The sequence below is a fragment of the Dermacentor albipictus genome, chromosome 1 (genome assembly GCF_038994185.2).
Source record: "Dermacentor albipictus isolate Rhodes 1998 colony chromosome 1, USDA_Dalb.pri_finalv2, whole genome shotgun sequence".
Lineage (NCBI taxonomy): Eukaryota > Metazoa > Arthropoda > Arachnida > Ixodida > Ixodidae > Dermacentor > Dermacentor albipictus.
This window is the reverse complement of record NC_091821.1, coordinates 217,259,079-217,282,538: the sequence shown is the minus strand read 5'-3', so window position 1 is coordinate 217,282,538 and position 23,460 is coordinate 217,259,079. Positions and strand designations below refer to the sequence as shown.

Sequence of the window (23,460 nt, the reverse complement as noted above, 5' to 3'; positions counted from 1 at the left end):
GAAAACAGCATTTTAATGGGCAATGACACTGAGACAGTGTAGAAAAGTGCTTTTCTCATTGCAGTTTTATTGTTAGAATATAAAGTTTGCAGGAGTTGAGGGGTCCCTGAAAGGGATTGGACAGATATTGTAGACACGTAGGGCACAGCTACAGTAAAGCATTAGTGCCACAATTTAAGTGAAGCATCTCATATTAAGAGAGCTACAGACGATTACAAGTTGCCCTCCTCCCTAGACACGCTTTTCCTCCTCAACATGTTCGCCGAGTGATCGGGGCTAACGTCCGCCTTCACTGGCTCTGTGTCATGATCTGACATGTCGGTTAGTTCCGGTTGTCTTAGAGCCAGCACGCGAAGCCCCTTCAACCTCTCCACTAGCCGCCTGGCCGTTGATCCCCCGCAAGAGCTATCCAAGCAGCGAGCGTTCTGTTGCAGTGCCGAGCGTGTACAGTATTCTGGCAAACTCAGGCGAGCTGGGCATTTTGGCAGATGGGTGGAGGTGTAAGCTAAAGCCCGTCTATTCTACTACCGCTGTGATGAAGGGCTTTAGTGTAAACGTGAGCTGCCTGCACGGTGTAGCCACCTGGCTGCACAGTGCTTAACCAGCCAAAGACAGAGCTACTATTGCTGGAACCCATTGTAAAACATTTCAAATATTTGCGCAAAAATTTGCACCAGCAGCAAAGTAGAATACACTTGTTTACTGCTATGTTAGCTATGTGTTTGTCTGGTTGAGCTTTGTGCCACCAGGTAGCTACACCATGCAGGAAGTTCACGTTTGTGCCTCCACTCATTCAGTAAAACATCCAGTCTGCTTGCGCTTACCTGCATACTGGACATGCTAAAGCTCTCTATTATGATAGTGATCTTCCGGTGTGGAGTGATTGCTGCCAATGCATAGATGCTGGCGCCAATTGGATACTGACAGTCCGATGCGCTGCAGCCACTCTGCTCATCTGCTGCCTTGCCGAAGGACACGATGTCGCAGCTTGACATAACGGTGATGGCTACATTTGCAGCCCACAATGCAACAAGAGCGAACCAAGGTGCTCACCCACTGTGGTTGCTTAGTGGCCATGGTGTTGGGTTGCTGAACGCAGGATCGAATCTAGGCCATGGCGGCCGCATTTCGATGGGGGCAAAATGCGAAAACACCCGTGTACATATATTTAGGTGCGCATTAAAAGAACCCCAGGTAGTCCAAATTTTCAGAGTCCTCCACTACAGCGCGCCTCATAATCAAGTTGTTTTGACATGTAAAACCCCATAATTTAATTTTTAAATTTGCATTCTCATGAAAAGAAAGCTCAAGTCCGACACTGACCGCGCAGCTCGCGTCAACATGGGGCACGTTGGAACACAAGCAGACAACACTTGCTTTGTGCCAGAAGTGCTTGAGTGCAGTGATTAGCTGTGGTTTTGTATTCTCCTTCTGTAACTTCTTTTAATAAAAACAAATGAATCAACATTCCAATTTTTACAGAGAACATTTGTTCACCATAAAGTTGTAAAAATTATCAATGACGCGACCTGGGTAGCCAATCGGATAGCTCACCAAACTGATGTCAGTTGGGCCAAACGCGTCAATTGAGATGGGGTGACTGAAATGTCATGGGCGCGGCGTTGCTGCGATCGGTAGCAATGCATATTTTTGAAACCCTATAATAAATAATCATATCATAAGAAGCCAACAAACACTGACACCAAGGACAACATAGGGGAAATTACTTGTGCTTAATAAATGCAATGAAGAAACGATAAATTAATGGAAATAAAAGTGGATGAAATAAACAACTTGCCGCAGGTGGGAACCGAACCCACAACCTTCGCATTTTGCGGGCGATGCTTCACCAATTGAGATACAGCGGCGTTGTTTCCCCGTCCACTTTCTTGGGTATTTATGTGTCCTAGTAGAACCCTGGGAGCGTTAGCCAGCACCACCACCCACAGACCTTGGCGGCAGACGTGGAACGTCCTTTTTTCCGCAGGCGTCACGAGAACGTGATCTTTTTGGGTGAAGGCAATGGACCAATCAACCCACACACGCTACCTGAAGGCATCAATGTTGCCGGATTCGAGACCCTCATTATGTTCACCCAAAAAGATCACGTTCTCGTGACTTCTGTGGCAAAAAGGATGTTCCACGTCCGCCGCCAAGGTCCGAGTGGTGGCGCTGGCTAACACTCCCAGGGTTCTACTAGGACACACAAATACCCAAGAAAGTGGACGGAGAAACAACGCCGCAGTAGCTCAATTGGTAGAGCATCGCACGCGAAATGCAAAGGTTGTGGGTTTGGTTCCTACCTGCGGCAAGTTGTTTTTTCATCTACTTTAATTTCCATTAATTTATCGTTCTCTCTCTCTCTCTTGTTTTCCCTACAGAAAATTGACTTTGATTAGTATCTGGGGCACCTGAAAAGTAGTGTATTCAGGGTGTGACTTGTGCTCTAATGAGTAGTGTTAAACACTGAAGTGAATCGCACATTGGAAATTGTGCAAATTAGCACGTTTAAAGCACATGTTTACATAGCTGCCAAATAGCACACACAGCTGAAATCAATCCATGGTTACATGCACAAACATTTCATTTTCCGTACCAATGTTTCAAAATGTGACCCAGCTTATTGACCTTTCTAACAGGAGGTCCCTTGGCATCCATAATCTATTGCCAGACTGTTGTGAGCTTGCATGAGCACCTGATGAAAGTAGAAGGCAGCAACACATGTGCTTTGCACTTGCTCCCAGCTGTATAAGCCTTGGCGTAAAGGACAAACCTTGGTGTAAAGCAGAAAACTGTTCATATCAATCTTTCAGATGTGGCTGTGCTTTATTATTGTGAGAGCATGTGAACCCTAGAGGAAGCTTCTTTCAATGTAAACTACTGAGAAGGAAACACTTTCATCAAAGTTTTTGGTAAACTTTCTTAATGCACAAATTTTTAGAATAATTAGGTTTAGTCGATAGTGTCTTGTGGTTATTATCTGTTATGGGTCTGTCTAATATTCTCCTTGAATTTAATTTCTTGCAATTTGTCTTAATCTACATTACATTGTGTAAATGCTAGTTTTATCTCAGTGTGGCTTTTTTTTTTTTTGGTAAGGACGTGTTGCTAACATATACAGCTCACTGTGTGTTTGGATTTCCTAGTCTTGATATTATGGTTTCAAATAGCTATTTCCCATCACCTGAATGTCTTGCTGTCCTTTAAGCATGTCCTTGCCATTCACAGTATACTACAGCATGTGCTTTCTCTCGATAGATATCTTCTAATCACTGTTGGATTGGTTTATATGAAGTCAAATGAACACTCTAAAAAAGACATCCTTAAGGACCTTGTGGAAATGTGCCGTGGAGTGCAACACCCACTACGGGGGCTCTTTCTGCGCAATTATTTGCTGCAGTGCACACGCAATATTCTACCTGACAATGAAGAGGATGCAGCCCTGTAAGTAGCTGTGGTGTCACTTCAGTATCGGTCAAGATGGCTGTAATGATATATTTGTGTAGCATTATCTAAATTCTATGCTATTTAGCCAAACAAGGTACAGGAATATGCATCTAGTGTCCCAAGGAGTGGTCAGAAGTCTGTAAATTGCTTGTGGAATCAAATTCTAATGCTGTCGTGTTTACCTGTGTGGCAGGGTGCAGATGACATCTGTAGAGAGACATCAAACACCACATGTCATTTTCAGTGCTCGTGCAGCACAGGTGTGGTCTATGCATTATTATAGCAGGTAATTGATTATGGTAACTAGGTAACTGCAGTAGAAACTGAATACCTTTCTGTGGAAAAAAAAATGTGTAGTTTTAAATAAGTTTCTACTGTCACAAAAGTAGGTGGCTATATAACTTTTTTCTTTTTTATCTGTTCATACTTATGTTGCACAGCATAAAAGTTCATTTCACTCCACTTCAGAGTACCTCTTGGTGTTTTCCAGGAATGACGCAAACCTGAATGCTGATGGAGGGAAAGTTGAACTGCTGATGTACACAAGGTAATCGTCTAGTATGAGTTTGCAGTTTTAAATTTCCAACTTCAAGGGGAACTATTTCTGTAAGGTAGCTGCACAAAGCAGTCTTGTTGCTGTTTTTTTCCAGAGACAGCGAAGTGAGTGGAACAGTGAAAGATTCTGTAGACTTCGTTCTTCTTAATTTTGGTGAAATGAACAAATTGTGGGTGCGGATGCAACACCAAGGCCATTCTCGGGATCGAGACCGCAGAGAAAAAGAACGCCAGGAGTTGCGTCTGCTGGTAGGAACCAATCTGGTGCGTCTCTCTCAGCTTGATGCTGTGGACATGGAACGTTACAAGAAGGTAGGCTGTTGTCCTAGTTATTTTCTGTATAAATGTGGACAGGTTTTCCTTGTGATTAATGAAAGGTGCGATGAGAATCACGAAATGATGTCTGATGTTTTGTAGGCTACTGGCATAGCAGCCAGTAGCCTACAGGCAAGTTTTGTAGGCATGTTTGCATAGCGTTCCATTACGCTTCTGTCGTCTTGACCAGAAGCAGCATGGTTATGACAGCTGCAAAGGACAGTGTTGAATTCAAGCACCAAATATCCTTCTAGTCAGCTTACAGAAAATATTGAGATGCTTACACCTTGTAATCCTTGCTTGCTGCATCATAGGTAGCTGACTAATTTCGTCATTGGTCTTCAATGCCCCCCTAAACCTTGGTATTTTAACATTTCAGCAAGGAGCATGACCCTATGTTTAATCTTAGAATGCTGTTTCAGTCTTGGTTTCATTTGATGCTTTCTGATGCAGTGGTGATCATAATATTTAATGTACCCAACTAGCAGTTGACTAGGGACTCGTATGTTTGCACACACATCTGTGGGACCCATTCTTTTTTTCTAAATAAGATACGATAATGATGATGATTGTCATGCAGTCAGCAGAATGAAGAATGGTAATATAAATTGCAATTAAATAAAAGTAGATTTGCTGTAATAGTTGAGACAGTAGTGTTGAGACTGCTTCAAAGTCTTGGAGTTTAAGTGGTATCACCTTATTGATGACCATAGCTGGGTTTTTGGGATGTGTCCCAGTTTTGTACAGTGTCTCAATAATGTCGGGTACCATCGGACATCTACTAAGCACCATGCACTTGGTTTTCATCAACATTTCTGTCCCGAGTTGTCCTGAAATTATGTTGAGCAGCTTGCAATTTACAAGTCGTCCGAACTTTCCAATAAATGCGTCGTTATTGAGCACATACCTGAACTCGGTATGTCTTTCACCATCGTCAATATCTTTGAATTGGCAAGCAGTAATATGTATTGCTCCCCTCAAGCAAACAGCTTTATAGAATCTGAACCGTATGTGCGTTCAAGCTATGTACACCCATGAGCAAAATTATATAGACCACAGGGTCACCGAAAAGAACAGGATTTCTTTGTAATTAACACGTATAAACAGAAACTGATGAGTGCACTAGAAAATTCGTAATGCTAAGTTTGGACTGTAGTCTTTACTTTGAAGTTGCATTCACAGACAGAGGAGAAAATTAGTTTTATCGTGCAATCCCTGGTCCGTATACTTTTGCTCATGGGTGTACACCGTGTGTGGAGTGAGACAAATTGCTGGACCAAATGATCTTCAAATGCACTGGCATTTTCCCTGTCTGCTCTCTTTTCTAATTACAGCAGTTGGCTTCATGCTTGAAGATGACCAGGAGTGAGTAGGTGTGAAGTAGATACAGTTTTAATTTACACAGGGCATCGCAACATTGATGCTTTCTGCAAGTAGTGTGGGTTGAAGCAGTTTACTTTAACAGGGATTTTTCCTAAACATTAGCTGGTAAATTGAATCATTTTTGGAAGAGGAATATATTCTGGCAGCAATCCTTTAGTTTAATTTTACATTGAAACTTCTACTTATCTTTGTGTGCTTTTCCCATCATGTTCATTATCTTTTTGTGTTGCTGCAATGAAACTGTTCTCAGCGCCTGTTGTGTGGTCTTGCTTACCTACCATATCTTCTGGTGTATAAGTCTTGATTTTTTCCTGAATTTTTCTACTATGCATCTTATAGAAGGTGCAACTTATATACGTTTTATTTTTTCCTGAAAATAACTGCTGTCACAATTGAATTGGATGCTATGGGCACGCGAAGCGTGCTGGGTTGACCTCCTCTGGCAGTTGCTATGGGTTGTGTGTATGCAATGGAGGTACCGGGTTCTTCTCGTGATCGAGTTGCCGAGTGTGTTGCGAGAAGGACGGAGCAGCAATGCAAGTGGCAGCAGGCTGACTGCGAGTCGACCGACTATAAAGTTGTTGCATCTGCAGGTCGCACCACTGCGCAAACTATGAAGCTGCTAAAAGAGTACAAGCCCCCCTCCCTCCTGCACTGCCTTGCTGCTTTTCTTCCTTGTGTGCGATTTGCCTCACCGTTGCACGCTTTCACTCGCACGTAGAACATACTGTGCGTATGGGCGATGTTATTGCCCCTGGACTTCATACGGACCGTCTCGGCGACCACAACGGCAGAAATGCGCCTGAAGTGTCCATGTCATTGCTTGTGCATGACCCGTGTTCGTGAAGTGAAATGTCACTATCTTTTTTAACTCGTTTACCGAATGAACAGGTGCATCTTATACACCGGTGCGGCTTGTATATGTTTTTTTTTTACTGTTGTTTTTAGGGGCGTGTGACTTGTACAAAGATGCAACTTATAGACCGGAAAATACAGTGTGTTGTTTGCAGTGTGTCATCAAAATAAAGTCCAGTTGGCCTCCTGGCAGCAGCTGGCCGGCCTTAACTCTTTTGCGAAAGGTGTATGTGTGCTGTCATTTCATGTCGCTTCTTTTCGGTGTGTGTATGTGATCAGGTGGTTTTGCCAGGCATTCTGGAGCAAGTAGTAAGCTGCAGGGATGCCATAGCCCAGGAGTACCTCATGGAGTGCATCATTCAAGTTTTTCCTGATGAATTTCACTTACAAACTCTGAGCTGCTTCCTGAAGGCCTGTGCAGAGCTCAGGCCGCAAGTAAATGTCAAGAACATCATCATTTCCCTTATTGACAGGTAACTGCCATTTTTCTTGTTTTTCACAACTTTTCTGTTAGACCTTGATTTGATTTGCCAAATGCATTTGGAAGGAAAATTAAATTCTGTTTAAAGAGATGCTGAAGTAAATGTGTGCTTTGCACTTTGTACAGTCACCGAGGCACTTTTTTGTCTAATCGTTGAATCCAGCTATTGAACTTGGTGTCATCCAAGAAATATCCGAGACATTAAGTTCGGCCACCTTCAATATCCTTAAAGTACATTGCAATTGGCTTAGCAGCTGTGGTGTTGTGCTGTTGAATGCAAAGGTGCACATTCCATACCTACCAACTCCTGAATATTTCGTAACGTTTTCAAATTTGGGCTCGTTCTATGATTTTATTAATGTTGTGCCACATTTTATAAAAAATAAATCTTATTTGTAAAAAAAATGTTAAAGGTGTAATAGATGGGCTGACACAAGATTGCAAAAAAAAAAAAATGCATGGGAAAAAAGAATTATGTGGTACTTGTGCTGCCTTCTTGAGGCAGTACAAGACATATACTAATGGGGTACTTGCTTTGAGCAAGTTTTATTAAGTATAGTTCCTGTAGCAGGTGAAATCAGCAACGGCAAATTTGCTGAACATGTCAATGTAATCTAAAGACAATGTGTTGTGGGTTAGTCTCTGCTGCTCCAAGTTTGCTGCTGTCTGTGTGCTGTGTCCGAAGCTAAATCAATTATAAAGCACACGTACGTATGCCAGAAAAGGTGTGTTCTCAGGTCAAATTTCTTAAGAATGTGTGCCATACACTTCTAAAATAAAATAAACCTAACATATTGCTTAAGCATCAGGCTTTTCAGCATGCCTACCCTTGATACTGTGAAATACTGCACACCTTGATTGTAACGTTTCAGTCATGGTTGATCACACATAAAGTTGTTAGAGTTGGTAGGTTAGTGAGAAATTCTTTATTGATCATTTTATACCTTTATCGCTTGAACAAAGCATATCCTTCTTTCTCGTATGCTGGCATGTCTCGACCATAGAAGGACTACGTTGTGTACTTCACACCAAGGCAGTGGTGATGCTATCCTGTACCTCGCGGTTTTGGACAGCTTGCATACTATGATGATCAGATGAAAATTTACAGATAATTTGATGATGTGACATATGATGATGATGATGATGATGACATATGATGATGTGACATGCAAGGAATTTGAGAACATAATGATGACTTCAAGAGAAGCATTGATATTTCACACAACATTAAATATGTTCACGTACAATTGTAGGCTATTTACTGTTGTCAAAAACTGTTGTGAGTAAAGCCATCATTGGCTTCAATAATTGACCTAATGTGGCTTTGAAAATGACTGCATGCTTGGCTGTGTGCCTGATGTTGACCATTTTGTGACATGTCACTCTTGCCACGTCACTCTTGCCACGTAGTGTACCCTTACAGGCCAGATACATGTCACATGTTGTGTTAATAGGAGAGTACATTTCCCCGGCACAACTCAAAAGGGCAAGCATGCAGATGGCTACCCATACTGTAGCATTTTTCTTGAAACTTGAGCATTTTTTCTTGGCACCATCACTTGACCAGTTGATGTTTAACTCAGCGTCAAGGTTTTGGAAGTTGTCATCGACACCATGCCATTGGTTGAAAGGACCAACGCAGGCGTGCAGGTGACATGTTGTCCCTTCAGCTTTTGTTGTGGTTCCACAGGACCTTCAACCGGTCAAAGAAACTGTTATGAGACAAATAGGGCCAAGCCCTCAGAAAATTTGACTGAGCTGTATCATGGAAGTAAAAAAATTCAATGCAAGCCATCAATGTTGTGTGATATCTCAAGTGCCCTAACTTTGGTTTACTAGCTGTAGAAAGTTTGGGCATCCAGAAGTTCCTCTGTGCAACAGAATGCATTGAAGAACACTATGCCAAACTTCTCAAAAGACTGGATCATTTGCTGGGCAAATACACAATCCATCTGGACCCTGCAGATGGGCCATATTTTGCCTTAGCTAACAAGCAGACAGGGCAGGGCCCCATGTAGTGCCACATGCATGTGCCTTGTATTGAAAAAAGAGTGTGCTTCCACTGTGCACATCAAAGGTCAAACACATGCACACCTGTACTTCTCAGCAATACTTTTTTATTCCCAGCCAGCAGTTTGGAGAGTCACGCTTCCTCATGCTCTAAACATGCAACATATTTCTTCTACAATAGCAGCCTTCAGCAAGCTTTTAATATTGTGTTTTCTTTAAGATCCTTTTTACTGACACTGCAGAGCTTGCAGTCTAGTGGATTTAAATGTTGGGAACTACGAGGTGGGTATGACGGGCCTGTAGAAGTTCACAGATGGCTGGCTACTCTTGGGCTTAGCCAGCTGTGTGGGAGAATGCAAAGCCATCATGTAGCACTGGTACCCAGTGTGCTTGTGTACAAAAAGCCTGACTATTGACCCTGCCCCTTGGCAATGGCTTGGCAGTGGTCTTCATTGACTTTCAAGTGTTCTCACTCATGATGTTGTGTACCTGCTGGACGAATTCACCCATCTGGATGACATCCTACTGCCGGCAGTGCTTCTTTCTCTCTGCTACAGATTGCATGTTGTTAGCAGTAATGCATTCTTTTCCGACCTTGAAAACAAAGGACATAGGTGGAGAAACTGCACTTAGAGTGCTGACATGATACTTTCAACTCTTCATTTTTTTCATTAAATGAAGGTTTTGAACCTTGAAATCCTAGAAAAGATACTGAAAACCCTTGGAGCACCCTAAATATGTTAATACAATTGCTTTTCTACTACCAGTGTCTGTTTCATTTCCAGGAGGTTACTGTGTTGTGACAGCACGACACAGCAGGTCATCATGACGTTTTGACACTTGCTCCAGCTTGCTAAGTTGTCTGCTGTGCTGCTACAAAAGGCCTCACAATGAGTAGCAGCATAGAAAGCGACTGAGGGAGCCAGAACAAGTGCCAAAACAAAGCGATGACCTTCTCCCAAGTGACCACCTTCTGCACAGTGAGGTCACAACACAATAACCTCCTGCAAATGAAACCGAAACTGCCTGTAGAAAAGCAATTGTATTAAATTAATTAGGTTGGGCTGAGGCTTTCCAGTATTTCTTCTAGGATTTATCAGTATATAACATCAATTTAACACAAAATTAATGCAGTTGAAAATATGTAAGTACTTCTCTAACAGGACAACAGCAGTCAACACGCACAATTGTTGATGGGAAACTTTAATCTTTATTTGTGGTGAAGAGCTACATATATGCAGGTGTCACCAAGTGCAAACCAGCAAGAAATGTTTACAAATCAGCAAGAAATGTTTACAAATCGCACTCAGAATATGCCAACTCTTTTTTGGACAAAGATATGGAAGCTTTCTTAAAGCACTGTCCCTTTGCCCAAGTATAAACCAACCAGTCTATATTTATACTCTGCGATGGAGATTGTCACATTTAAAAATGTGGCAATCTCCAAGTTGCGGTAGCTTGCAGCGAGAGCAACTACGACTGCATACGTTTACGTCCCTCTCCATTCTCTCCCATCAGAATGGAAACAGCCACTTTTGAACAAACATCAATGACAGAAGAATTGATGAAAACAAATTTCAGCACCTAGACAGATAATACACGAGTGTTAATTTCTTTTGTGGTGAGCCAAAGTTATGTTCTCTAATATCTTGCACATCTAGTGTTTAGAGATGGGTGATGTTTCATTCAATGTCAGTGTTTTAAGAGTTCCTAAAGCGACATATTGATTGTGAATGTATATCAGTAATGAGCAGTGTGCATTCATGCATGTCAGCACTATGTAGCAGAGTCTTTTTTTTTAGTCATGAAGCACAGAAAATGCTTGTTGAAGAAAAAATATTTGAGACATGTATCCACCTCAAAACCTTGAAATTTGAAGACTTCGTAATAAATTGATATATTCTAAAGGTAACATCAATGTATTTAAGAACCTACTAGATATTTCTGAAAACGTGTAACTAGTTATTGGCTGGATCTAGCTACATCTGTATCTCAGCATATTGAAGAGACCTCTACTGTGAAGGTTGTTCTTAACTGTGGAGCATATCGGCTTTTCTTTTTTTTTCTACCCACTAGACTAGCAGCCTATGCAATGAAAGAAGATGGACCAGGCATTCCAGGTGACATCAAATTATTTGACATCTTTTCTGACCAGATAGCACAAGTGATACAGGTTAGTGCTTTTGTTAAGTGTGTTGCTTAATTTGTACCACTTAGTTGTCTTTGGTTTGAACATTTAGCGCTTATTAGGCTCTGTTTGTGTATGTTACTACTGTTTGTGTTTGGTTTGTTGACGTGTAGTGCTGGATATTGTTAATTAAGGAAAAGCACAGTCTATTCTGTTTCCTGAAGTAGGTGTGAACATGAAATAGCCTCATATGTCATATCTGTTTATTGCAGTCTTTCTCACTGGAAGATGGAACACTTACGTTACATTCATTGTATTCAGTTTTCTGCGGCATTGATGTGTGGGCCTAAGCCTCAGACACACGATGAATCGCTTGTTTGATAAGGATGGAGGACATTGTTTGACACAACAAGGTGACAGTGCAGTTAAGAGGACAGCTAGCACACATGAGGAACTGACAAGATTATGCGGCCTAAGTCATGCAGTGGCTACTAGAGCCTCTTGCGTAGGAAAGTTTCTTGGGCTGCATTAGCATTAAATAGTCACATATTGTAGGTCCGTATATACTGGGTGTTTCTTTTTCTTCTTTTTTTTGCTACGCCAAATTTTTAAGAATCGCCTGCGACAAGTATTGCAGATAAGTCTCTACAGTTTAGTCAGTTCAGAGAGTCTGGCACTACTCTTGTGAGCAATCACAACATTCACTACAGTAATTAAGCAAATTTCAATTAAAAAAATTATGGTTAAGTACATTAAGGCACCTGGTGTGATTGCAGACAGAAGTTGATCAGTGCTGAATGCATATCAGAGTGGAAGCTAAAAAAATTTAGACTAGCGCCAGTTGCTTGATTGTTTGCACTCATTGGTTGATGGCATTAAGTTATCACAAGTTTTCTAATTTGGTGGCAGTGAAAGTCATGGGTGCACCACATGGTGGCCAATTGGTAAAATTAAATCAGGTGTTCAGAGCTATAAATATGTGCCCTTGTTCAGCCTGCTAGAATTTAGAAGCCTTTGTGAGTAATGAATACCTTCTTCCGCAAGTGCAAGTGGACCTGGAAAAGCTCAGATGAGGAAACAAGAAGTAATTAATTTATGGGGTTTTACGGGCCAAAACCACAATCGGATCATGAGGCATGCCATAGTGATGGACTCTGGATAAATTTTCACCCCCTGGGGTTCTTTCACATGCACTTAAATATAACTACATGGGTGTTTTTGTACTGCCGCCATTGAAATGCGGTGGCTGTGGCTGGGATTTGATCCTACGACCTCGTGCTTGGGAGCGCAACACCAAAGCCACTATGCAACCACGGTGGGTGAAACAAGAAGTTGGTTTCATACTCGGTACAACTAAAATCAAGAAATAGGTTTCGTACTCATGAATGAGACCTTAACTAAGCTAATTTCAGCGCCCACAATTGAAGTTTGAGGTAAGCCATTAAGACAGCAAAAAAGGCAAGCTCTCCCAAGTAACAAGGGAACTAATAAGGGAACAACAAAGCATGACAGTTTATAATTCAGAGATAAGATTGAACTGGCTGATTATTGAAGCTGATAAACAGGAAAAAGTGACATTCAAAAGTATAACATTGGAAAGGTTGAGGAAGCAGTAAAGAAGGGAGACAACATGAAATATATAAGGAGGAAACATTACATTGGCAGAGTCAAGGCGTATGCAGGCAAAGATAAGCAGGGCAGTGTCACCAGTAATTCTGACAATATAATAAAGCCAGCAGAGGAAATTCTGTATGTGCTAGTACCCAACTTGACATGTAACTGTGATTGAAAGTAGTGATGAAGAGGGAACAAGTTCTACGTGTAGCTAGAGGTGAGGTTAGAAGGGCTTTAAAGAAGGAATTACGGTTGATTAAAAGATGGAGGGCATACTGCACTCTAAAAGCTTGGGACCCTTTATATGCAATGCCTCATGACTTCACTTGTACTAGAAACTTGGAAGAATGCCATAATATTGCCACATCCAGTACGCGGCACATAGAGAAAGATGAAAATCTCGCACATTGCAGAAGAGAAGAGGTCCCTGCGTGATCACTTTTCAGTTGGCCTGCAATTAAAGTGTCCTGCCCTTTTTTATCAGTTCTTGCTGCTTGTGAATCGTGACAATATTGTCATGTTGTAGTGACTATGAAGAAAACAGCCAGAAAACTGTACGACGAAACTAACTTTTTATTCGGTAAACCTGTGCCCACAAAAGCAACAAACTCAAAGCACAACTATAGTGGTGAACACAGTCTGTGATCGTTGAAAATCTGATCTGCGGGTCAAGCACATCAATTTTTATACACGAGTCATCGAATGTTCCAGAGTAATTGCTGGTGCCCGTGTGTATCCTAGAAAGTACTGCATAATTCGCATCGCGCATACAATCAGATTATACGAGGTTCGGTGACAACAGACAGCGGATAGAATCATAGATAACATTCGAGAAACTTCCGATACATGCAGGCACACCCTGTGCCGAGTGATAACATTTGTTAGACGATGAAAAGCGGTCAGCAGAGAAAGATAAACAAGTACACGTTTCAATAACTCATCCTTAAAAAGCATCGTCCCGATGCTACAAACATGAAAGTGAAAACAAAACCACGCATAATAAGCAACGAAAAGTCCGTAAGTTTGTCAGCGGGTATAGAAAGGCTTACGACACACCACTTGGACGACTTCAGGTCATGCGTGGCGCTGCTGTGGTTGCAAAGTGCCGTCTGGCACGACCTCATAGTCCAGTGCGCGAATACGTCGGCTGATGTTGTACTGCCCGAAATAGCGTCATAACAGTTTCTCTCAAAGTCGTCGGCGTATTGGAGTCTGACCCAAACACAGTCGCGGGGCTGGTATTCCATATGACATCGTTGAAGATTGTAGTGCCGGCGGTTGGTCCTCTGCTGGTTCTTGATGCGCAGGCGGGCGAGCTGATGGGCTCCTTCAGCGTGCTGGAAATAGGCGATGACGTCAATATTCTCTTTGTAGGTGACTTGCGGCAGCATGGCATCGAGAGTTGTCACTGGGTTTCTTCCGTAAACCAGCTCGAATGGTGTGATCTGCATTGTTTGTTGCACTGCCGTGTTGTAAGCGAAGGTTACATATGGCAGGATGGCATCCCACGTCTTGTGCTCGACGTCGACGTACATTGCAAGCATGTCGGCGAGGGTCTTGTTCAGCTGCTCCGTAAGACCATTCATCTGCGAGTTGCAGGTAGTTGTCCTCCTGTTGGTTTTTTAACAGGGATAGGCGGGCTAGTTGGTGGTCGATATTGGAATGCATCATGTAACCGCGTAAACAACAAAGGACAAAGAAGGAAACACACAGGCCAGGTGCAGACATCCGCTCCTGTCATGTGTGTTTCCTTCTTTGTCCTTTGTTGTTTGCGCGGTTACATGATGCATTCCAATACCTCCTGTGGCTTGTCTGGCTCTACTGCAGTATAGCTTGAGTAAGCTCACCTGTAAAAGCTGTTCCTCTGTCAGTAATGAGGACTTCTGGTGCACCATGTTGTAGCAAGATGTTTTTGATGAAAAATTTGGTTACTTCCGCTGCACTACCTTTGGGCAGGGCTTTTGTTTTGGTGTAGTGGGTAAGGTAGTCAGTGGCCATGACGATCCATTTGTTTCCAGATGTTGACGTCGGAAAGGGTCCCAACAAATCCATCCTGATCTGCCGAAACGTTCGGCAAGGAGGCTCGATCGGCTGTAGTAAATCCGCTGGCCTTGTCAGTGGTGTCCTTCGTTGCTGGCAGTCATGGCATGTCTTGGTGTAGTGGGTGATGTCGGCGGTCAGGCGTGGCCACTAGTACTTCTCTTGTATCCTCGATAGCGTCTCGGAGAATTTGAGGTGCCCAGCGGTTGGATTGTCATGTGAGGCGTGCAGTGCTTCTGGATGCAGTGCTGAGGGAACAACAAGGTAGTTGGCATGGACTGGTGAGCTATTATGAGGATGTCGTTTTGCAGGGAAAATGAAGACAATCCTTGCCTAAATGCCTTAGGGACAACAAGTACACGTGTCAATATTAATCCATAATAAGGGAGACGTTGAAGAGTTGATGTGTCAATAATAATCCATAATAAGGGAGGTGTTGAAGAGTTTAAGAATATAGGCCTATTAGCTTCCTTACTGGCACATGTGCATCTCTGTTAGTTGGCTTAGAACCACTTTTAACAATAGACAACCCCTCAGCCTATATAGCAAGATTTGCTTTTTTCAGATTTACTTTATTCTGCATTGAGAGATATGAGGTCAAAAAGTCAACCCGGACGTTGGATTGGGGAGTAACCATGCCCCTTTTTGATGTACAAGGGACAGTGGCAGCAAAACAGATAATACTACATCTTGATTACAGCAAAAAAATGCAAGAGCACATTGAACTATTGACAATACTACAAATATACAAATGACTAGCTCTTACTTGTCGAACATGATTATAAAAAATAACGAATTTATCACATGCATTATGAAACGAATTATGCTGGCACTTGTGTCACCACGAGTGGGGCCTGAGTGAATTGGACAGTGTTGCAAAAGCTTTGCATTTACTTAGCCTTTTTTTTTTCCGAAGCTTTTGGTTGTGCACATCCTCGGAACTTGTCTGTATCAAAGCTTGTAAAGTTTGACTAAACCCTTTATGTTTGCAGGATTGGTTCTGAAGGTCTTGTGTATAAAAACAACTCACAAAATGTACAGAAATACTGCGTATGATATCTACAGAAATGCTGCACATAATTTTTTTTTTCTTTGAAGATGAGGCAGGACATGCCAACAGAAGACATCGTGTCATTGCAAGTTTCCTTAATTCACCTGGCTTTGAAATGCTACCGAGAAAGAGTTGACTATGTCGACAAAGTGCTTCAGACAACTGAGGAAATCTTCATCAAGCTTGGCATAACTAGGTATGAAACAGTGTTTACTCTCCTCTTGAGCAGCAAAAAGAGCTGCAGTATGTGAAATGACATATCAAAAATAGCTTGAAAGTATCGCTGAAAAAAAAATAAAAAATGTGCGCTTCACAAATTGGAGATGAACTCAGTGTTTTGAACATGGTGTCATTGTAGGCAGTCTTGCATAAGAAAGAATATGTTGCTGTTTAAATCACCTATCTAGCTAGCAGTAACGTTTGACATTGAAGATAAATATGGAAGCTTTGTTATAAAGATGTAGAGTGTTTCCGTAATCAAGCTCAAAAAAGTTGTACTTGCTTGAAAGAATACATGCAGCACATTGCAGTAAGAAATTATAATGGTTATTGTTTACTGCACATGACTACAGCTGCATGAGCACCATGGCGACAAGAAATGAATGGTTAGGCTGTGCCTGCCTGATGCATTTGTAAACAAGCTTCTAATGTCAATGGTTATTTTATTTTTGACTTTGTTTAGTGCTTAGAAAAAGATGTCTGAACAGTTTTTGGCACTAGCTCATCTTTTCATCTATGCTCTACAACCTTCTAATTTTTTGAAAGATTTGTTAAACTGTACCCAACTGTTTTCTAAATTTAATTGCTTAGCAAATTTAATATCCTTCTTACATGACATGGCTTTCAAGAACACAGCATACGCTTGATTGTGTCAAAGTCATTTGTTATACTTAGATAAATACCATGTTTGAACAAAACATTATCAAAAAAGAAAGACGCATTGCTATACTACATTTAAGAATAATTTGACTTGGGATGAAAACTATGAAGTTTTGGCACTTGAGACTCGGCAGGTGATGATATGACGCAAATGGACACAATGCAAGGTGGATTGCACTCAGGTGATGATGCTGCTGATTGGCTTATGCCAACTGTAGCTTCAATTGCAGGGCCACATTACTGCAAAACAGTGCAACCATCCAGTGAATGTTCTTTTTAAATGAAAAGACCACAGTAAATTGGACATGCAGCAGATTTAGCTCAAGATGATTTAACTCTATCACCAAAAGAGCTGAATGGCATGCTCCTCATCCATCTAGATAAGGATTGGTATGCAAATGCAAGATTTTATGCAGTAAATAAAGAACAGTGGCTGACAGTAGGCACTTTTTGCAGAATTCAGCTTTGGCGTGTTTGGCATTTGCATAAGTATGTGGCAGCATCAACATACAAAGTGCAGGCAGCATGTGTAGTCACTTTTGCATTGACACATCTATAAATGCATGCATGCAAAAACATTCGTACATTGTGCTGGATTCATCTTGTAATAAAGTCAGTTGGAAACTGGAGAAATGTAATGGTTGTAAAGTCTGTGCTCTTTGTTCCATTTCTACCGAGAAGGTTGTCATCGAGACCTGATAACCACACGATTGATTCTTCATTTAATCATTCAAGGCTCCAGAACCTATGAGGTCTTCTTCCGTTCAGTAGATTTTTAGGATCTTAGTAGATAACGTCATTTCAACCACGATAATGATGCTCCTAGATCAACAGAGTAAGAGGTGGTACTTCGGCACAGCCATGCACGGTCGGTAAGCTTTCAGCAACAGGCTCTTGGGCAGTGTATTTAGCTGGGACAGCTGAGGTATGTGCTAGCAAGATGCCTTCAAGTTTGGGGACATGATGGGAGTTTAGAAGGCTGATTACTATGTTGACAAAGCATGCAGGGAAAAATTCATAGGGGTGCGCGAATATTCGAAATGCGAATATTCAAAAATTTCGAATCATATCGAATATTATATTTTTAATGTTCATATTCGGTTTGGGAACTAGATGTTCGAACATTTTGGAATATGCAGTTGGATGCGAATATTCGAAACAAATCGAATATATTGCTGGTGATGCAGGAGCAAACACGGTTCTTACCGTTTGTTTGTGACTAATCTAAGAATATGTGGCTGATATTGTGCTAAATTTTTTGGTAATATTGTGTTGCTGGTGAAATTTCGCCTGTAAAGCACGCTTATCCACTGGACGTCCAAGCTGTGCGGGAAAGCCAGTTTATCAATAGCAAGGGACACTGGTTTGCGGACAGTGCGGCTGCACTAATTTGCAGTGCCATCCCCAGTCCTGGGCTTATTGCTTGACAGCAGATGCGATGAGTGATGACTAACGCAGGGTGGAACGCCTCCGAGATTACGGGCATGTGATGTTGATGATCAGGCACAGGTAGGCGAGAACAGACATCTGGTGGGAATTACTCAATTTTCCAAGTTAACCGGAGACAAATATACAATATTTTAGTATAACGGCTGACTTGTCTCATTTTTGCCATTAACAATGGAATTGTGATGTTCCAACATGTTAAAAAAATTCTTAGGTGTCTTTAGCTATCGCCTAAGAGATGTGAAGGCAAAAGCCTTGTAAAGCATATTAATCCTCCTTCATCCACCTTAATCTACCTTAATCGACATAATCCATCTTAAGCCACCCTAATACACATGAATCGACCCTAATCCTCCTTCATCCACCTTAATCGACCTTAATCCACCTTGATACACCTTAATGCATCCTAATCCAACCTAATCCAATCACTAATCAATCATTAATTAACTTTGCTACTCATTGATCATCTCTTTTGCACGGCTGGACATGCTTTGGTTCGCTGCTGGCCTTCCTTGGGTCACGTGATATTTTCTGTACCTCACAATGCAACCTTGAGACAGACATTTAAGGCTTTCGCCTTAAAACCCAACTTACTAAAAATGCATGTGCATATTCAGTACTTGAAGCTAAGTCTTCGTATTCAATTCGTATTAGAAAATCTTTATATTTACACACACCTACAAATTCAGAATGGCATAATTGTCACTGCTCGTTGGCTGGCATCTCCATTGAAATACTGGGCTTTCAGCTCACCATGATACTGCGGTTTTCCCCGCAGGGACATCTGCGTAAGTGGGCATTTGGTGTGTTGCAACACCACAGACCCAAGCACATGGGGGTTGGACCCTCCTATGTGTAGCCATGTGCGGCTTAGCCTAGTCTGGAGAATAGGGGATCCTGGGGGTTGAGCCTATGCTGGGTGTTTGGACCTTTATGGCCCCTCGGCAGAGGCAACACACCTCTTGGACCTCCACTTCATGTTTTCAGCATCCCAGTACTAACCCACACGGGGGAAATCAGTGGTTGCCTTTTCCTGCCCCTCTTTACACCCCTGTGATACTTGGGTAATGCAGGCAGGGCAATTATTTTTATTCTTTTAAGCCCAATACCATCTCTCTGTACCGCTTCACAACTTTTCCTTTCCTATTCTCTTCCATTTCCTATTCCAAGAAATGACGAGCTAATCTCGCCATTTCTTGTCGCACAGAGCCTTACCGAAACAATTGGACCTGCGTATAAAGCTAGTAAAATGGCCAGTGGTGACCTCCATCTGGAGCTACGTGACAAGCTTCAGCAGGAAATGCTCTTGAAACTTGTACTCTTTCCCGACATCCCAGTCACTGCTACTCCACACCACTCCTTGAACACCCTACGAGGCGTTATCTTCAATTCTTATCTGCTTGTTCTTACTACCAAAGAGCTCCTGGAGAGTTCCAAAGACCAGAATGTAGTAGACGTGTGACAGGTTGTGATAAAGTAAGAAAACAGAGATTCCTGCAAAACACTTGATTCTTACATTTTCATCCAGTATTCTGCCAGAAAGCTTTGAAACTGGATGCATCAAAACCCGTGTAGATGCTTCAGATGTCAGAAGTATAGCCATGACTCACAGAGTTGCCATGGTCTACTCACATGTGCAAAATGTGGGACCCAAGGCCTCCCCGCAGGTGATTTTGCTGCTGCATTCCACTGTGTAAACTGTGACGATGACCACGTGGCGTATTCAAGATTTTGTCTAACATGAAAAAGAAAAAGAAATGGTCACTCTGAAAGTAAAAGAAAATCTCATTCAACGAAGCTCAGAAAAGGTGCTCAGCTTGTCTTATCCTTTATTTTTTTTTATTTATTTAAAATTTCCTTACAGGCCTCGTATGAGGCATTGGGTAAGGGGCCGTCACAGTATGGACTAAAAGGACAGCTTGTGCTGATGTGGCATGTCAGGGGACAGCGTCACACCTGCCTTCATAGTGGCAGTAGCTAAGTCTACTCCACCTGCTCTGCAACAGAGCTCGGTGACTCCTGGACTATCAGGCCAGAAGGTATCTTCTCATCAGGCGAGGCCTGACGCAGAACGAAGAGCCTGCAGGAGCAGGCATCTAGCGCCTCCCAGGAGGCTATAGACATAACTCCAGCTCCTTTGGTGCCAACTCAGCGCCGCAGTTCACATGATTGCAACAACAATGAAAAACCAGATCACTGTTCACTGGTTCAAGAACCAGTGAACATAAACATAAACGCTTCCCTGGTGCACGGAACACTTTTATTTTATTATTGCTATGGTGGTACAGATAATGTATTGGAATGTGAGGGGTCTCATTTGCAACCTGGATGGCATCACTAAAATACTTTCTGAATATCAGCCTAAAGTGTTCTGTATCCAGGAGATGCATCTAAACTCGAAACAACTGAACTTCCTTTGGTGATATGCCATCTTCCAGAAAGACTGACAACGCTGATGTCTCATCCAGTGGAGTAACTATACTTGTAAGCAAGTCTGTGGCTTGTCGTCATGTAGCTCTTCGAACGCCCCTTGAGGCAGTGTCAGTTTGGACAGTTCCTATTTATAAGCTCATTACCGTCTTTTCCGTGTACAGGGTGTCCCAACTATGATACACAAAGATTTAAAAATATGTGAATGCCACATACCTAGACAGAACCAAGGTAATGTTGTTTGCCGTCTCTTGGAGATACTCAGGGTATATCTTACATTTCGCCTAGTTACATAGTCTTCACTAATTAATCAACTTCTGAAATGTTATGATTAGATGAAGGGTGTCAATGAGAAAATTGTAGAGCAGCAAGTAAAACTCCCGATAAAGCTTTCTGTTGCTCAGTATGTGCTACATAAGTGTTTTTCCAAGCGTGAAGGAATCCCGCAAATACACACAAAATCGGCGCGCGACTTCCTGCCCGAGGCACTTTACGTGTATTTGCAGGCTTCTTTCACAATCGGAAAAACACTTTTATCGAACATGATGCACAAAGCAGCTGGCTCAGCAGGACAAAAGTTGAGATGCCTTATCAGTCGAGTTGGCACTCCTGTTTATCATACTCCATGACCACAATGCTGGTGTGATGACGAGCACAGGGAGAGGGGAGCGAATGCTTCGTCTGCCTCTTGCTTCAATGTGTCTCTGTAATCTGAGTCTTGCGTGACCTTGAGAACTAAATGCGCAGAAAGATAGAGCACATGAAGCCACCAGCCATCGCAACTCTTCTAGCATATGTACCCACCACAGATCACCTACAAGATAGTGCATGCAGTTCACGTATGCATTTGGCTGTGCAGACAGCCATGCGAGGCCACAGCCATCCTGCTCAGCTCATCCTCGCACCCACAGCATGTGACGTGCAGGGCGAGATAGGATTTTATCACACATGGACTTTGTACAGAACATGGTGACGATAGGGTTTGCGTTCAGTACCATTACTGCTGCTCATTTTTATCAGTGTTATTGCCTCCTGCTGCGGTGGCTTAGTGGCTATGATGTTGTGCTGCTAAGCACGAGGTCGTGGGATCAAATCCCGGCCGCGGCGGCCGCATTTTGATTGGGGGTGAAATTCAACAATGCCTGTGTCCATTGCATTAGGGGCATGTTAGAGATCCCCTGGTGGTCAAGATTAATCTGGAGTCCCCCACTACGGTGGGTCTCATAATCAAATTGTAGTTTTGGCACGTAAAACCGCAGAATTCAATTAATTGTTATTGCCACATGAGGCAGGAATATTTGCCACAACCAAACACCAAATCAGGTGCTTACGCGATGCAAACTTGGAATGCAGAATTATATGCGGCATAGAATGCGTGTTGGGCTGCGCTGGCACCACACTTGCCACTTGTGACCGATAAAATCAGGAAATGAGTGCTGTGAGATTTTGGACGCCATGATCAGCTGAATGCGCAGCTACCAGCGAAAGTGCTGTTCTGCTTCTGTGGCTTCTCTCTGTTGCGCGGCATGCAATTCGAGAGGTGCGTTAGCAAGCAAGCACATGTAATCCATACATTTGACCATCTATGTCCGTGACAGTTTTCATTTATGCCCTCAGTATTGCTGCAATTAAATTTAATTATATTAAAATTGCATATAGATACTTCATTATATTGAGGTTCAAAATAGCATGGTGTTCTATGGACAAGAAGTTATAAAGAGTTAAATGCTCTGTTATATCATGAATTCATTATACAGCCAACGCCCAATTTTTTTTAGATGTCTGATGCCTGACGCCTTCCTGGCATCGCCGTGTACCCCTTAAAGCCAATGTACAAAGACTTCTGAAATTTCAGACGCTCACAATCCTGCGACATCCGATTTTTCTAACATTTTGCCATGACCGCAAGATAGAAGTGGCATCAATTGAAGCCACCATCGCCGCCATTTTGATTATTTGCCCGCTCGAAACAGTGCTCTCGCATGCCGGTCCACTGGCAACCATAGTAGTCGTTTTGTGCTGTCATTAGGCCTAGCTGCCGCGACGTTTGCTATCAAGCTTCCTGATGTTAGCTGCCGTGTTTTTTTTATTTAAAAGATTCGCCGCTGTCAGCAATGGTACCGACTATGTCGTCATTATCCTCGCGGATGGTTTCGAATCGTGAAAAGCATGTGCAGAGTCTGAAGTGTTGCATATTGCCGGTTCCCGAAAGTCATCTTCACCGCAATACAGCGGTGTTACACGATCAAGCATACGCAATGTATTGCTATGACGTTTTGACAACTGTCACTGGGGTGGTAACTGTATACGTACTAAGCTTGCCTTTGTCCAATCAGTTTGTTTCACCTTATTACAGGTTTTTACCAAGGTGAAGCACACTAAATATTGTCTGTTGCTTTGCAAAATGCATTAGTTTGTCATGTGTACAAGTAACCACTTGGCAGGTGAGGAAAGACACATAGAGCCCTATAATGTAAAATTATTCCAATCTGTTTTTATTCCTATCTTCTGACATTAAATTTACGTAACTGCCGACACAAGCATTGGGTGGTGACCCGCAGCGTTGTCTGAACAGCCCAATCAAATGTTCTCCTCCTTTATAGGAGGTCACTTTTGTTTGCTTTCAAAAGGAGTAAGATTGCCTAGATTGAGTGGTTTTTCTTATCTGATTGGCTGACAAGAGGCGAGGAGCATGCTCAAGTGGAGAGGGTTTCAGTGGGGCCGAGCCAGCATGGTAAAAATAGATAACCAGATGAGGAGGGTGGTTCCAGTGTCTGTGATTAGTCTGCTTCGCCTTGCTTAGCTTGCGGTGGCTGGTTGAAAATT

General features: G+C 42.4%; 1 protein-coding gene across 2 annotated transcripts in view; it reads left to right on the top strand.

Moving 5' to 3' along the window:
- Vps35 (Vacuolar protein sorting 35) overlaps positions 1-23,460 on the top strand; it is a 58,723-nt gene that overhangs the window by 5,042 nt on the left and 30,221 nt on the right. For both annotated transcript variants that reach the window (XR_011511074.1, XM_070530882.1), the window contains exons 4-9: positions 3,259-3,444; positions 3,938-3,994; positions 4,098-4,314; positions 6,835-7,028; positions 11,123-11,219; positions 15,927-16,075. Coding sequence is in view for 1 of the 2 variants with exons in the window: in XM_070530882.1 (XP_070386983.1) it covers positions 3,259-3,444; positions 3,938-3,994; positions 4,098-4,314; positions 6,835-7,028; positions 11,123-11,219; positions 15,927-16,075 (900 nt within the window). In the remaining variant the exon portion in view is untranslated. The remainder of the gene's footprint in view (positions 1-3,258; positions 3,445-3,937; positions 3,995-4,097; positions 4,315-6,834; positions 7,029-11,122; positions 11,220-15,926; positions 16,076-23,460) is intronic.